We start from the raw sequence: 15,950 nt of genomic DNA on the forward strand, positions 1-15,950 counted from the left end.
CCAAATATTCGGCTCCTACAGAAAAGGCTTGTCAAGTCCTATTTAAAGGACTGGAGGTGAAGGTTAAGTTCTTACCTTCAGCGTTAACAACTTCACATAGCAGACAGACTTATAAATGGCCAGGTGGGATAAGAGGAAAAATAAAATAACTACTAAAAGATCTGTGAGAGAGGTCTTAGAGAACTATCATTCTGCTTGTGAGCCGGCCCTTGGTGGAAAAGTGGAATTTCTGTAAACAGTGGAAGGTTGGAAAAGACATTTCAAGTTGAGGACCAGTGAACACACAGAGGGTTAACAATGCCTGAAATATTCAGAAAAAGAGAATTTGTCTGTAACTGTCAGAATATAAGACACATGAAAAAAAATAGCGAGGTTGGAAAAATAGAGACCGTTTGTTATTTTAAAAATATATTTAGTGAATGCCAACTATGGTGTAAGAAAGGTTCTGGTCCTCCCAGACCTTCCATCCCTACGAATGCACCTAGGCCATGGAGGGCCTTGAACACTGTCAAAGACTAAGTGTAGGAAACAGGGGTCACTGGAGGCATTGAGGGCAAGTGGCTCCACCAGGCCCTGCCTGCTTTAGGAAGACAGGCAGCAGGGGGAGGCTGTGCTATGGGACCATGAGGCAAGCGCTGGTGGAGGCCTAATCTAGGGCAGGGGGGTGGGAATGGAATGATGGGACAGACACAAGAGGCAAGCAGGGGGAGAACTGTCCGGTCATGGCGATTCCCAGACAGAAAGGGGGCATGAGTTGGGCAGGAAGATAGCCCTGGGTTTTCCTGCCCTGGAGACTGCTGCTGTTGACTGGCCCAGGGCATGGGAGGCCAAGACTGGCTGCGGATACGGTACGATGGTCCCCTGGGGTGGAATGGCAGGCCCAGTTTGGAGCATGCTGAGAAGAAGGCATAAAGAAGCCCAGATGTTGCTGGAGGTTAGGCCTCAAGCTCAGGAAGAGGTCAGGTTCAGGGATACAGCCTGAGCCTTACACAGCTGCCTTCTCAGCTATCCTCACAGCAGCCAAGGAGGAGGCAGTGCAGACACACACTAGCACACGGTGCTGTCCGCGGAGCATACTGTCTCACTGGCCAGCCCAGCATAGCCTCTTGGGGGCACTCAGTGAGGGGTAGGACTGCCCTCCACTCAGCCATCCCCTTGGGAGGTGCTCTGTGCTTGCTTGCAGAGCCTTGCCAGGGATCCCCTCAGGTGTGACCTGCCCCCCAACCTCCCAGCCCACGATCTGCAGGTAGGCTGGCCAGTGGCTACTCATGGTGTCTTAACTTAGGGGCTTCACCAGGACCCTGATTGTCTTAGGCATTTTAAGTTCTCACAGAAAAGGGGTCCAGTCCCTCTACCTGGTCTCACTGAGGTTCTGACTTTCTTCAGCAAAACCTTGATGGGAGCTTCCTCTCTTCAGGGTCCTAAGTGTCATCTCTGCCATTGGAATGGGAGGCAGAGTCAGCACTACATGCCCTAAGGACATGACCTTCTCATCTCCAGGCTCCTGGCCGCCATGGGAGGGCACCCACACACACACCTGTGGCTCTCAAGGACAAAGGCCATTTGTCCTTGACAAGCCCCTCCCCCTGAGGTGAGAGGTCAAGAGAGCCTCACCGCTTCTGCCCCTTCTTGGCTCCAGCATACCTCACAGTTTGCTGGCCCCGGAAGTACTGCTGGATAGTCAAGGCAGCTTGTCTTTCTCGGAGGAACTTTTTTCTCTGGAGCCAGCCACGGATGTGCTTTTGTATCACAACACAACTCTGCCTGAGCTTATCCAGTCGGAGTTTCTCTAAATAGGCCACTTGTCCTGCTCTGAAGAAAATTTTGGTTTTACCAAACTGGTATTGATTAGAATCCTGGAAGAGAAAAATGAGAGAATCAGAAATAAAATCTTTCAGAGTTTCTATAGTATTTGGAAAAGATGCTTAGAGATTCGAAGACACCAAAACATTGTTATTTTGATGCATCTGTTCCTTGACATAAAACAGAAAAATTCTGATCATGACCCCAAAATTTATTTTTTGGGATGTCTGTTTAAAGCCACTGGGGGAAGAAATGGACTTGAGGTCCAGGGATCTGTCTGTGAGGTGACAGGGGTGTGTGCATGCTTGGTGATTCTTAGTTGGGCCACTGGGGAGCTTCAGCTTCTCATGTGTGGTTTCTACAATTAGAGTAGACCCTAGAAAGGCCTGGCTTCTGTCTTCATTTCGGTTTGTCTTCACCACCCCTTTTCTGGCCATGGTACCACCATCCCCACTTCCTTCTGATCACAACTCATTGCTGCAGCAATGACCCAAATCCACACAGAGTGCCCTGTCTGGGACCCCCCTGGGGTAGAGACATGTCAGTTGACCAGGTGCTCTAAGCCAGGTCCATCAAAGCTCCTTAGATCGTGGGAAGACAACATAGGAGAGGAGGACTGTAGTGGAGGTCAGAGCTTGAGTCTGGGTCCCTTATGGTGACACCTGCTCTCAGGAGATGGTACGCCCATGTGTCTGCTCTGATCTCAGCACACAAATGTTTGGGGCATATTTTCTTTCTTCTTTGGCATTCATGGCAATACTTCCTGAGGCAGGCAGGTAGGGAAACATATTTGGAAGGTGGGCATCTTCATAAGAGCCCGTCATTCGAAAAGCTGAGCAAGACTGACCTGGATGAGCCTGTGTAAAACCACTTTGCACACTTCCTTTTTATCACCAAATGAAAGCTCCTGTTTGGTCATGAGCACACCGTAGCGACTGTAGAATTCGATGTATGTCCACCTGTAAAGTCAAACAGGATCTGAGGCGGCGTGGCAGTGAGGAAGTGTGGCCTGTCTGTGGATCCCACTGCTGATGGGGTGGGGGTGGGGTGGAGTTGGTGGGGTGATGGTGCTGACCTTTGACCTCGCCCTGAGTACACCTGTGTGTTCCCCGTGCAGTATTTCTGCTAACACTCGCCTCACCAATTGTGCTGTACCCCCCTTCAGCTCCCTCTCCCAGGAGCAGTGGGGAGGCAGCTGGAGACAGTCACTGGCAGTGGAAATGGGGGATGGGGTGGTCGGGGGGGCCCCCATCCCTCACACCGCCACCGGTCGCCCTAAGCACAGTGGGAAAAATCTTGGGGGGCATCTTGGGGGCATCTTATGCAAGTATCTAACAAAAAGTCTGGCAGCCGCTCCCTTGGTTCTCAGGAGGCCTGAAGTTGGGAAGATCCCCCCTCCCCACCCCACCGGCCCGGAAGCAAGGAGTGACAGTGAACCTGGAAGGGTAGCTCTGCGCGCTAATGCGAATCGTTTCTAAAACGCCACAGGCTCGCAGCTGCTGAACAATCCTTTTGGAGTCGAACCTGAAAGAAGATGTGTGTTAGGATGCGTGTTAGCCATGATGACAGACAAACATGCCCATGAGCAGCGCAGCAGAGCCGCCGGGAGTGTGCGCCCCGGGGGAGTGGGGTCCGCCTCTGGGACCCCCACACCAGGCACCCAGCAGCTACTCCACGGACACCTGTTGCAGGGGAGATGAGAACAGCAGCTCTGCGAAGAGTTTGGGAAGCTGACTGAAGTGGTGGGGAAAGGACAGATTCAGAGAGCAGAAGCAGGGAGACTTCGCGGGGAATGGCCTTCGGTGACAAGCTGATGCATGTCAGCTTCGCATGACACCCAGAGCGGAAGAAACATTCCCGCCTGCGTCGTCCTAGTGCCCATCTGATGCTAGAATCACCTTTATGGGACACCCCCTGGCTGAGGTCTGAGCCCCTGGTGGGCACCCCCACACATATTCACCACCTCCAGGGACCGTGCACACTCCTCAGACCCCTCTCAGCTCTAGCCAGCTCAAAGACACTGCAACGCCCACTCCTAGTCTGGGGGCTTTCCTGGGGGCCCCGGAGAGCAAGTCTCATCTCATGCTGTATTTGAGGGTGAAACCTCTGTTCCTCTACCACCTTCCTTTAAAAAAACACATTTTCTTTCTTACTGAGTTATCATCGAAAGGCAGGATCATAGTAGCTTGAGGTGTACAACACAGTGACACGGTACTTGTGCATGTTGTGAAACAATCACAGTAAGTCTGGATCACACTCATCACCATACATAGTTACAACAGTTTCTTTCTTGTGATGAGGACCTTTAGGATCTACTCTCATAGTAACTTTCAAACACACAATAGAGTGTTATTAACTATAGTCACCATGCTATACACAAATTATTCTTAGAACTTAGGAAACGCTCTGGCTTTCTCAGTTGCACAAACCTTAGTTGCAGACTATTCTTTCAGAGCTAGCCCCTTTGCTTCATCCTGGAGACAAGCTGGTTTAGCCTCCTTAGAGGCACTGTGCTGGCTAACAGTTTATGTAAAGGATGGGGTTGCTCTGAATCATTAAAAAACCCAGAAACAGTGAAGTGCAAGAGAATTATAAGCAAATTCTCCAACATTGTGACAGAAATGACCTCCTTGGTGTTTTCCCTCTACTGCATAGGAACACTTACTCAAAGGGTAATTTCTCATCGTTTGGCTTGATGCATCGGACATAGTGGGGTGTGGTTGCATTGAGGGTTTCCATGAGCAAGTACAGAGAGCCGCGGAACTAGGAAACAAGGTCAGAGAACAGATGTCATGTTGAAATTTGATGCTTAGATCGAGGCCAAAAAAAAAAAAAAAAAAGGAAGGCCCAACATTGGTAAATTAAGAAGAAAAGTTAACTTCTTCATGTCTCAACATCTATTATGAAAGATTTCAATCCATGACTATGATTATTAGCATATCCTATATCCAATTATCCCAAATAGCAGGGAACTTAGCAAACATGTGGTTTGCTCAGGTGCATGTAACATTGAAGGCTGAGGTGTGATGATGATGAACTGTGGCCTTTCTTTGTACTTCCATATGTACTGGATGTGAAGCAGCTCAGTGCCCATGTCCAGGCCTGGAAGATGGGCACTACTGTGGCCTGGCTCCCGGGGGTGGTCTGGCCTAGGCCCCAGGCCCCCTCACCCTCAGATACTTTCTGGGTACCTTGCTCCCCACTGTGGTCCGGAACTGCTTGTTGTTTGGCTTGACAAGTGGCTTTGCAGATTTAACTGTGATCGCTGAACCAAAAGGGGAAGGAGGAACCGGATTTTCTCGAAAAAAGTTGGCACAGAGATGAAACTGGAAAGAACAGAGAGGATTCTAATGTCCAAAGGTGTTCACTCACAGTTATCAGCTGATGCAAACCACGTAAATGGCCACTACAACCCCAGGTAAGATGAGGTCAGCAGTCTCAACCAATCTCTACAGCCAAATCTGAATCCCAGAAGGGGACTGTCCTTCCTCCGGATGACACATGGCTTCTTTCCAGGAATATGAACAGAGGGTAAATCTGTGCAAATGTCTATGTGGGTACCTGGGTCTGTATGCTGTTTCTACACCAGGAATCTCCTCCCTCCTACCTCACATTTTCATCCCTGCACATCCAAACTCTACCCATCATTCAGGGTTCTATTAAAATATTTTCTAGGGGATCCCTGGGTGGCTCAGCGGTTAAGCGCCTGCCTTCAGCCTACAGTGTGATCCTGGAGACCCGGGATGGAGTCCCACGTCGGGCTCCCCGCATGGAACCTGCTTCTCCCTCTGCCTGTGTCTCTGCCTCTCTCTCCTCTCTCTGTGACTATCATGAATAAATAAATAAATAAATAAATAATCTAAAAAAAATATTTTCTAGCTCCATCTCTGGCACTTGCTTAGACTAATGTTAAAAAAAAAAGTAAAAAAAATTGTGCTCAACGCAAATTAATTCCGATTTCTTCTAAGTGAAAAAATCCTTTACTTGTGAGTGTCTTCTAAGATACTCATTACTTTCTATCATGCATCAATTACTTCTTTAAATGTCTTATCTGCTTAGAGTTAAATTCATTTTTTTCCTTTAAATCAGACACTGACAATCTCCTGTGGGGGGAAAATCCCTGTCTAATGAATCCTTGTATGTCTGGCTGTGAAACCAGTGGATCTGAATGTCCCACGCCTCTGAGAACCTTTGTGCTGAGCAGAGACTCATCCGTGCTTTCATGTGATCTGCATCCATCTTCTAGACTGGACCCCAGGGTATGCTTGGGGACGAGTAAGCAATTGGTGAATTAGATCAACTAATTTTGTACACAAGATGCAGGCCACTTCCACATTGAATTCTCTAACATAAATTGGTTTTAATAACTGAAGTTGTCATGCTTATGACTTACTTATGACTGTTAGTAGAAATGCTCATGCTTATATGGGAAATTGTCAAAATACTTGAATATCAACAAAGGATCAAGGATCTTTTTTTTTTTTGATAAAATAATTTTTCTTGGTGTTCAATTTACCAACATACAGAATAACACCCAGTGCTCATCCCGTCAAGTGCCCCCCTCAGTGCCCGTCACCCACTCACCCCCACCCCCCTCCCTTGTCCCCTTCCACCACCCCTAGTTTGTTTCCCAGAGTTAGGAGTCTTTATGTTCTGTCTCACTTTCTGATATTTCCCACACATTTCTTCTCCCTTCCCTTATATTCCCTTTCACTATTATTTATATTCCCCAAATGAATGAGAACATACACTAGGATCAAGGATCTTTTAAAGAAAAAGAAAAATAGGGCAATCCCGGTGGCTCATCGGTTTAGCACCGCCTTCAGTCCAGGGCGTGATCCTGGAGACCCGAGATTGAGTCCCATATCAGGCTCCCTGCATGGAGCCTGCTTCTCTCTCTGCCTATGTCTCTGCCTCTCTCTCTCTCTCTGTGTGTTTCTCTCATGAATAAATAAATAAAATCTTAAAAAACACATACATACAAAAGAAAAATAAGTACAATCTAACCAAATATTTACAAAATGAAGGCTCGTGTATGGAATATTCTTTTTTAAAGATTATCTATCTATCTATCTATCTATCTATCTATCTATCTATCTATCTATTCATGAGAGACAGAGACAGAGAGAGAGAGAGAGAGAGAGAGGTGCAAAGACACAGGCAGAGGGAGAAGCAGGCTCCATGCAGGGAGCCTGATGTGGGACTCGATCCTGGGACTCCAGGATCACGCCCTGGGCCCAAGGCACTTGCTAAACTGCTGAGCCACCCAGGCGTCCCACGTATGGAATATTCTTATTTTCAAATGTTAATAAGGAAATGTTCGAAGAGGAAAAGAAAAAAACAGAAGTTATTCCTTTGGTGACACTACTTCTCATAAAGAACTGTGGGTTCAGGGAGCTTGCACATCAGAACCAGCACCCTTTTCCCCAGGTCACCCTCTCCTTGTGTTGCCCTGGTTTCTTTTATGTGCTTAGCACTACCTGCCATTGCCACTTATGTGGTTAGGGTATGTTACTCCCTCTAGAACGTGAGCTTCACGAGGGCAGGAACCCTGACTGCCTTGTTCACTGCTGCATCAGGAATCTAGGACCAGTGATGGCACATGGTAGGTGCTCCATAAATATCTGTGGATGAATGAATCAAATGTGAACTGTGGCTCTTTAACTGGTTATATATTAGCTATCTTTCCTTTCTGGTATCCACACATTTGATTTCTGATTTTGTATCTAATGAATAATTATTTGGATGCTTTCAGAAGCTTGATACATATTTTAGTCCCAATTCCAAAACAGTTATTTTTCTATGTCTGAGCTACAGGTTGCCACTGTAAGACAGTACACACGCCCACATACTTCTTACTCTTTCCTGATGAACATCTAGGTCCGTGTCAAGTTACATAAGGAATAACATTAATTACCTCTTAGGGACCTTACCAACCTTGCTTGCTCTCAGGGTTTCAACCAACATGTCATAGACGGTATCTCTGTTCTTTTCAAGGAAACCTTCACATTTATATTCTACCTATGTAGAGAAAGGATTTAATTATTTCCAAAGAAGAAAAGCAAACAGCATCTAAATATCATAGTTTTTCTCTTTTTCTTTTTCAACAATGACTAATGAAGGAGCTAAAAAGGCAATCTTCTAAAAAGAGATTCAGTTTCTGTTTTTTACAGCAAATCATTTATATAAAACCTTCAAAGCTGGGAATATGTCATCTGATGGAAAGAGCCAGGCTTTCCCAATCCTGGATTTTTCACTAGCCACTGATCACTCGGTATTCACCTATGGGTTCCCTCTAGCCACAGGTGACCGGTCATTCCCTGCGATATGTGCAGTCAATACACACATAAGTCTAAGAACTGGCTTGGGGTTCACTCTGCCTTTGAAGCCATCAGGAGGAGGAAAAAACCTCAGTGTTGCCCTTTGTGTTCAAACAGAAATATTTCCCTAAATAGCATTAATATGGTAGAAAGAATATCTGACCATTTGATCGCAGAGTGTTCAAGGGCCACTGAAGCCCTTAGAATCAAGTATAGTGGGTAAATGTTTGCACTGCTTGAATTTGGCTTCGAAAAACTCCACACAACCCTTTCTGATCCATGAGGCTTCTTGAACCCCTCAAACAACATATCCAGGGTAGTTGCTTAAATATTCAAACTCCAAAAGTTTATGCCTCTGGGTTACATAGTTTATTATGTGATATATATTTTTCATAGGTTAGAAAACACATCTAAAATAAAATTTTAATGACTGTTCATCAACAGGCTTTTAGCAGATTCTGGAATCTGGAGGCAGAGAGAGTGCTCACAGACCCATGGGCAAGTACTTTGCTTTGTTCCCTTAAGTGAGGAAGGGTCCTTGCTGTGCAGAGTTTGGGTTAAGAACCAGGAACTCTGGCTGTGTGTAAACACTCCCTGGTGAATGAAGACCTTGGATTGCTGTATAGATTCTTCCAGGCTGGTGGTGTGAGCCTCTGGTTTAAAAGGGCAAAGATATAATAATGTAGAGCTGGCCTGATCCAGGGAGACCATCTGTGGGCACAGTCACAGGTGCCTCTCTTGGGAGCTCTGGGGGCTGCGGGAAAATGTGCTGACTTGTTGCATCTAAGCACAGCCGTCTCACTTTCAAAATCATTGTATTTCCCTGGCTAAGTAAATTGAGAACCTAAGTTAATCTCACAGTGCGTGTGGTTTCTCCCTACCAACCTGCAGTCCACCCAAAATGCTGCTTTGAAGAGGTTCTTCTTAGAAGTGCCAGGGGTGAGAGAATTAAATGTGCAGAAACCAAGTACCATGAAGAGGGTCTTGAAGTAAATCCCATATGTGTATGGGAAAGTCTGATACCTTTTTTCCCCTGCTTTCCCCCATGGGATCCCAGCTGTGGAATTGCAAAAGACAACAACTAGAAAATATAACCTCAGATATTATCATTCACTTCATATGCATCTTTGCAGGAATCAATAATGCTACCAGGTTTTTACAGTGCTCCTCTAGTCCACAAAGTTCATCACAGAATTTCTAGCTTGTTGTCCCCTCCCCTGCCATCTCAGTCACAATGAATACTCTGACTCCCAGCACTAGCACTGTTCCCATGATCCCAAGGCACTGACCAGGCCCCTAGGGTGACACCCAACTGCTAAGGGCAGGAGTTTCTTAGGGAAGGAAAACAAAATGAAACATATGTTTATGGCAAGTGGTGATGGTGATTTTTCTTTTTTCCCTCTTTCCTAAGCTTTCTGTAATGTAATTTTAAAATAACTTCTTCTTTTTATTAAAGTCACATGTTTAATAAAGAATAATAGATCTATAAAGAAGAAAATAAAGATCACCTAGAAAAAGCAACATCTTGGGCCAGCCTATGTTACCACTGTAAAACATATACCACAATGTAATAAAGAAAGAAAACCTCAAAAAAAAAAAAAAGATATAGCTTTCATTATAGAAAACAATTATGCTGTTTTGAGGACAATTTCATAGAGGAAAAAAACTGATAAGACACTAATGAATTCACGGTAAAGCCAAAATCAGAAATGAGGTCTACTAGCAGCAGACTTATCTTTAAAGCAGTACAGCTGAAATTCATATTTTGTAATAAAAACAAATTAAAAACTGTTAAACACATGCACACGTATCCTTCATCACAGCTACGTGCCAAGTGTGCTTGAATCTGGCCAGAGAAGTCCCCGGCTTCTAGCTGCACCTAGGAAACCACACCAGCTCCAGGGAAGACAGCACTGCTCCAGACCCTCACTGTACCTTGTCAGCAAAGTGCTGGATGATAAAGGATGTATTTGACATTCTGGGTTTTTCGAACAAAGAGTTCTTGTTGACAAAATTATTATATAGCTTTTGAAGCCAGTTTTCATCAGTTCCTTGTGGTAACTGCAAGAGAAAAGCAAACCAAATAGTAGGGAAGAAAAGTAGAGATGAGAGATTAATAGAGGCACAGAAAAGTTCTAATTCTGACAAACCAAGGTGAACTGATGCCTCAGAGTGAGCTGCTTACATCTGCGGCTCCTTTCTATAGAGCAGCTCAAGGTACACGTCTGTCCTTGATCCCAACAGTCTTTAGAGTGTCATTTAAACAGACATATTGATGCCCTTTTAGAAGAACAAAATGTTATAAACTAGAAGGAAATGGACATAGAGTGACTCAAGAGTGAAGAAATTTATTTTTGCAAAGTGGCAGTATTCCTATTATTTCTTCCCAAAGAAGTCTAAAAGGTTTAGGGGAAAAAATAGCATAGATTCCATTACATGAATGTGAGTTCTGTTCTCAGTTGGATGGGGAAAGGCGAATAACCTAAATGTAGTGCTCCCCACCTCGCCTCCGTCTCAGGAAAATAGCTTTTTTTTTTTTTTTTTTTTTTTTTCCCATTTTACAGGCTATTGAATAACCACTTCCTCAAACAAAGCTAGTTGCAAAACTTGTTCTTCATACTGGTGATATGGAAGCAATCAGTGATATTCAGCCCCGGGTCAGTGAATACCCCATTGTGTCCAAATGACTCCTGCATGCTGCTCTGTGATAGTGATCACCTAGCGAACATCTGTGTAGAGGAGGTACAAATATTTCCTAGAGGCTGCCTTGGCCTGTGCACCCTGCCCTCACTAGATCATTCCAGAATGCTTAGCCCTGCTGCCAGCCCTTTAATCTTGTATCACTCCAGGGGCTGAAACACGGGCAGTACCAGAAAGGATAATCTGTGAGAAAAAGTGTAGAATTGAGAATTTCAGGGAGAAAGGCCAGTTAGTCTTCAACATTATGACTTTTTTTTTTTTTTACTTTTTTTTTTAAAGAAATAAATCTCTGGAAAAGGAAACTAAACCTATGTTTAAACATCATAATATAATCTTTAAAAATATTTATTTATTTTTATGTTAAACCACCAAGTTTGGGGATAATTTATTTCTTTTAATTTAAATTTTAGTGAACATACAGTGCCATATTGGTATCTAGAGTAGAAACCAATTCACTGAGTCATCACTTACACATAACACCCCAAAATACAATCTTCAAACCAAAAAACGAGTACTTTCCCGGGGATTATTTGTCCCTGTGACCCCATGAGGGACACTGCTAGGCTGGCCCACTGTAAAGGTGGCTCTTCCTAGAGGGAGATAATAACAGGAGAACTAGAGACCTCTTCTCTTGAATTGTATGATACTGATTTTTCAGCTACACCTCCCAGTGGATGACTCACAAGAAAGAGGAAATAAAACTCAATTCTTGTTAGTCATTAACAAGTGGTATGAGGTTACCTGCTATTTTCACTTCCATTCTACATACGCCTTGGACAGCCTCAAAGGGCTTCTCCTTGCTGGACATGACCTGAGATGTTGTGCACAGTACCTAAAGGTGGGCTACACATGAAGAGGGTGGGAAGCTCAGCTGGCCCTCTGGGGTTCCTACTATGGACTGCTATCCCAACATTAACATCATCAATTGGGTAACATGTCAGGAATTCACACACACACACACACACACACACACACACACACACACACATCCAGTTTGTAATATTCTCATCTGTTACTATGCAGAAGTTGAACAACAACAAAAAAATTTAAGTTACCAAGCATTCTTCATCCAGTAGTTCCAAAATACCCATTTTTGCTTCAATCAGGTCAATAACTGGTTGATTGTCATAAAAATCTATCAGCGTCCAAGGGATATCTTCCTTCATGTATTCTTCTTGTTCAAGTTTAAAGACATGCTGGAAATCCAGAAATTAATAGAGTAAATAAAACAGAACATTAAAGTGTGCTTCCAAAGTCCAGGACGTGAGCATTTGGAAAACACAGATACCTGACTGTTTTGTAATGTTTAGGGAAGACTTTGAGGTGCAGATACCCATGATGGATGATGCAGAGTTCCTGACATGATCCTCCCACCTGGTCTGAGTGGGACCCCACATCCTGTTGCCTCCAACACGGAGCCCACTCAGGGTGGTCCTGCAACCCCTCCCTGCTCACAGCACTGCCGCTTTCCAAGACAGATGCAGCCTCTAGGGCTGGGTGGGAGCCAGCCTGCCTGAGAATGCTGGCTGTGAGGACAGTGTCAGAAGCCAACACGTGGACAACTTTGTTCATGACTAGTTCAGGCCATAAGGGTGCCAGGGAGGCTCCCCAGAGATCTGGCTTGGGCTCATCCTAACTGCAAGTGGTGGGGAGAGAAGGGGTAGCAAGGAGAAAGCCTCCCACAGAAGATCCCTCTGCCACCACAGAAGCCCAATCGGAGGTTGTGAAACATGACTCTTACACAAGCCAGAGAGAGCAGAGTAGTGATGGGGGCGGAGGGGAATGCAAAGGATGGTGGGGTGACTTCAGGTGAGTCATGCAGCATATCTACCTGGAATAAGCTTTACTTGTAGTTATGAAATACTAAACTTCTAGGGAATCCTTGAGAATGCTAACAAAACATAAATTTGCAATGGGGTGAAATTTAATGTTATACATGGATTAATTCTAAAGTGCAGAAAAGGAAAGAAAAGAAACACTTACTATGATTCAATGTTAGGTCTACTCCTCATAACAATATTAGGCAGGCGGATACCAGTGACTTGTTTTTCCAAAAGAAGAAACTGAGGTTCTGAGCCTGAGGTCTCAGAAGAAGAAGGCGGGAGAGCAGAGAGTCAAAGCCAGTTCTCTTTGAGCAAAAGTCCATGCTCTCCATGATGTCATACTATTTTTTCCTCAGGAATTGTTTGAGAGAAGCTGAATTTCAACAGATGAGCAGGAATTTGCCAGATCAAGAAGAAGGGATGGGGAAAGGACAGGAGCCGGTGGGTTATGGCACAGAGGGGAGCAGGTACAAACATAAAGAGGCTTGCAAGGTCCTGGGGCCTTCAGGAAACTCCAGCATTTGGTCCTGCTGCTCAGAGGGTCTGTGAGCAGGTGTAGGCAGGTGATGGACTCGGCTGAGCTCATGCCAGGCGGCTAGAACAGGATGGAATAGGCTGGGAAGGTGTGATTTCAAGACAGGGCCACAAGGTGGTGCAGTGACCCAGCGTGGGGCTCCTGAGGAGAGGCCGTGGTGCACACGCAGGGCTGAGAACCAAGTTTCAAGAAGGCGGAAGAGTCACCTACCAGGTTAAACTGCTGCTGCAGCTTCTCATTAGCGTAATTGATGCAAAACTGTTCAAAGCTGTTCACATCAAAGGTTTCAAAACTGAAATATGGTTTGAACAAGTTAAAACATCCGTGCAGGGCACATGCATTTGTTTACAGATAAGCATTTTTTGACAAACTTCATAGTTTAAAAGTTGGCTGTTTTCTGCAAGTTTTAACTACGCTTCATAGCTTCTGGTTTTAATATCCTGGCAGTTTATAAATCATCTTTTTCCAGGCGGCCTCTGGAAGGAATCTGGTGTGTACAAAACGCCTACCCTGAGGCGGCCTCATGACAGGCTGGTCACAGTGGGCTGTTTGCTTCACATAACAGCGCCCACAAACAATTACTCTCTTTGTGGATGAGGAGCTAAAGCTGCGAGAGGTCACGAAGCATGCCTGAGGTCACGCAGGGAGTGTCGGACTCAGTGGAGAACCTGCCTGCTCACAGCACCTGTGCTTGGGGGGTTGGGGGGGCGGACAAGGCCGCTGCTCCCCACTCTGCTGAGTGAGGGGCGGCACAGCTCTGCCTCCCCACGGCCTGGCTTCAGGGTTTGGAAGACAAGGGCAAGGTCAGTAAAGAGCCTACAGCACAGCAGACGCCAAGGCGTCTATTTTCAGACTTTGAATACTTGTCTCTAGAGTTGCAAACCCAGGGCCTGGGAGGAGGCAGGTGGTGAGAGAAACAGGAAGCAGGTGGAGGCAGCGCTGCCGTGAGCGGTGCGTGGGCCACAAGCAGGGCTGTCCCCCGGGGCAGCTGTCGCTCAGCTCCTGGCCGCGACCAGGACTAGCACTGGGCTGGCTGTGAGACCGCCCGACCCCCAAGGAAGCTGGGAATGTGAACTGGCGCGTGAACTCTCTCACTCTACAGCCAGGTGAACGCTCCTGCCAGGAGGAAGCTGAGCGCTGCAGGTATCGGGCTTGGTGCTCCGCCACCTCACTTAACCCTGACGCGCAGGGCGCGGGACCAGCAGGACCCCTCGTCACACCTGACAGCCAGAGGCCAACAGCAGCAAGCGGTACCAGACAAGCATTTTGACCCCAGCTCTGGGGTCTCCAAAGCCTTGGTTCTTAATGGCTCTAATCGTGAGTGGTTCCTGCTGGCTCCAACCGCGGTTCCCTGGGAATCCCACTTGACTAACCCAGGTTGGCTCAGGTAGGAATTTCTGAGTGGGTTAAGGACCTGGATGGTGCTCTAGACAGCTCCAGGGTGACTCAAAGCAGGAGTAGAACCCACATAGCTCGGGCTGGGGGTGAGTCCAGAGGGCCTCGTGGTGCTCCACGGCCCACAGCCAGGGCCAAAGGGGAGGCTTTCTAGAGCAGAGGTGGAATATCAAATATCAATTATTTTCCTGTCCTCTTACATACTCCTTCTTCCAAAAACGGGCCCTCAGATCTGAAATTCAAAACCCACGGAAGGACCTAAATCTTGGACCTAAAATGCCAGAAGCACATTAGCTATTACAACACTTCACGTGTGAATGATGCTTATGGTTCTTAAGATGCCTTCACAATTTTTTCCATTTGAAGTTCATCATAACCCTGCGCGAGGGGCCCCAGCTTACAGAGGCAGAAACGAGGTTTGGAGAGGTCTTGTGACTTTCTTGGGGCCACACAGTGGTGCCACAGCACTCCCTCTCCGGGTCCCGACCCCCAGCCCTGGGCCTTGCTCACTCTGGGTGCACGGCACGTAGACGCCAACTGGCTGGGGAACCACAAGGTTTCATGTTGTTCTGAGCCGAAACCTCAAGGCTCACAGCTTTGCCTGTCATCATTTTCAGTGCTCGTAACTTCTCCTTTGAGGCTGCTGTATTTCCAGGTCCAACTGAGCCCAGTTCTCTCAAAAGCTGCCTGGCGTGCGTGAGCCGGGGCTGATCCACAGGAACATGCCAGATGGGGAGAGGCCTGAAAGGGTTCACCCCAGGCAGCAGCAGCAGCACTCAGAAAGGACCTCATTCTTTTAGAGGGGCCTGTTAGTTCTGACATGGCAGCAAGCACTCAACCTTTAGCGTTTTTGAAGAGGATTTTAATTTTAAAATTTTAATTTAAGGTCTACTCTAAGCATGTTCTTATAAATTTAGTTACTGTCTCAGGTTTGCTCACTTAACCAAAACTTCGAATTCCTTATCCCATTGGCCTCCAGGCTTCATGGATCTGACTCCTGCCTGCCTGACTCCTCACTCACTTCGTGTACTCAGCTGCCTCCTCTCTCCCCTGGCCCCCGTTATCTCTGGCACATCCATCTGCTCTCTACTTATTCCCATCACAAGAACCATCCCAATCTCTAATTGCCTGCCGGCTTTCTCTACTAAAATTTAAGTCCCAAAAAGACATGGGCCATATGCCTATTCTGTTTATCAATCCCACCCATCACATGTCTGGCACTTAAATAGGTGTTGACTGAATGGAATAATATATCCTTAGAGGACTGTTTATTTTTAAGACATTTAAAAACACAGAAAAGAACAGAATACTATAGCAATCATGTAACTCTACCAATAATAGAGACCATTGTTTAAAAAGACTATTTCTTTTTAA

The 15,950-nt window shown here is 46.0% G+C and overlaps 1 protein-coding gene across 3 annotated transcripts in view; it reads right to left on the minus strand.

Moving 5' to 3' along the window:
* MYO5C (myosin VC) overlaps positions 1–15,950 on the minus strand; it is a 95,199-nt gene that overhangs the window by 43,544 nt on the left and 35,705 nt on the right. For all 3 annotated transcript variants that reach the window (XM_025472768.3, XM_049104235.1, XM_049104236.1), the window contains exons 11-19: positions 13,392–13,473; positions 11,879–12,019; positions 10,059–10,184; positions 7,741–7,824; positions 4,995–5,129; positions 4,469–4,566; positions 3,241–3,327; positions 2,651–2,762; positions 1,645–1,856 (exon numbers count right to left, since the gene is read on the minus strand). In XM_025472768.3, coding sequence (XP_025328553.1) covers positions 1,645–1,856; positions 2,651–2,762; positions 3,241–3,327; positions 4,469–4,566; positions 4,995–5,129; positions 7,741–7,824; positions 10,059–10,184; positions 11,879–12,019; positions 13,392–13,473 — 1,077 coding nt within the window. The remainder of the gene's footprint in view (positions 1–1,644; positions 1,857–2,650; positions 2,763–3,240; positions 3,328–4,468; positions 4,567–4,994; positions 5,130–7,740; positions 7,825–10,058; positions 10,185–11,878; positions 12,020–13,391; positions 13,474–15,950) is intronic.

Source organism: Canis lupus, chromosome 30 (assembly GCF_003254725.2).
Source record: "Canis lupus dingo isolate Sandy chromosome 30, ASM325472v2, whole genome shotgun sequence".
NCBI classification, from domain to species: Eukaryota; Metazoa; Chordata; class Mammalia; order Carnivora; family Canidae; genus Canis; species Canis lupus.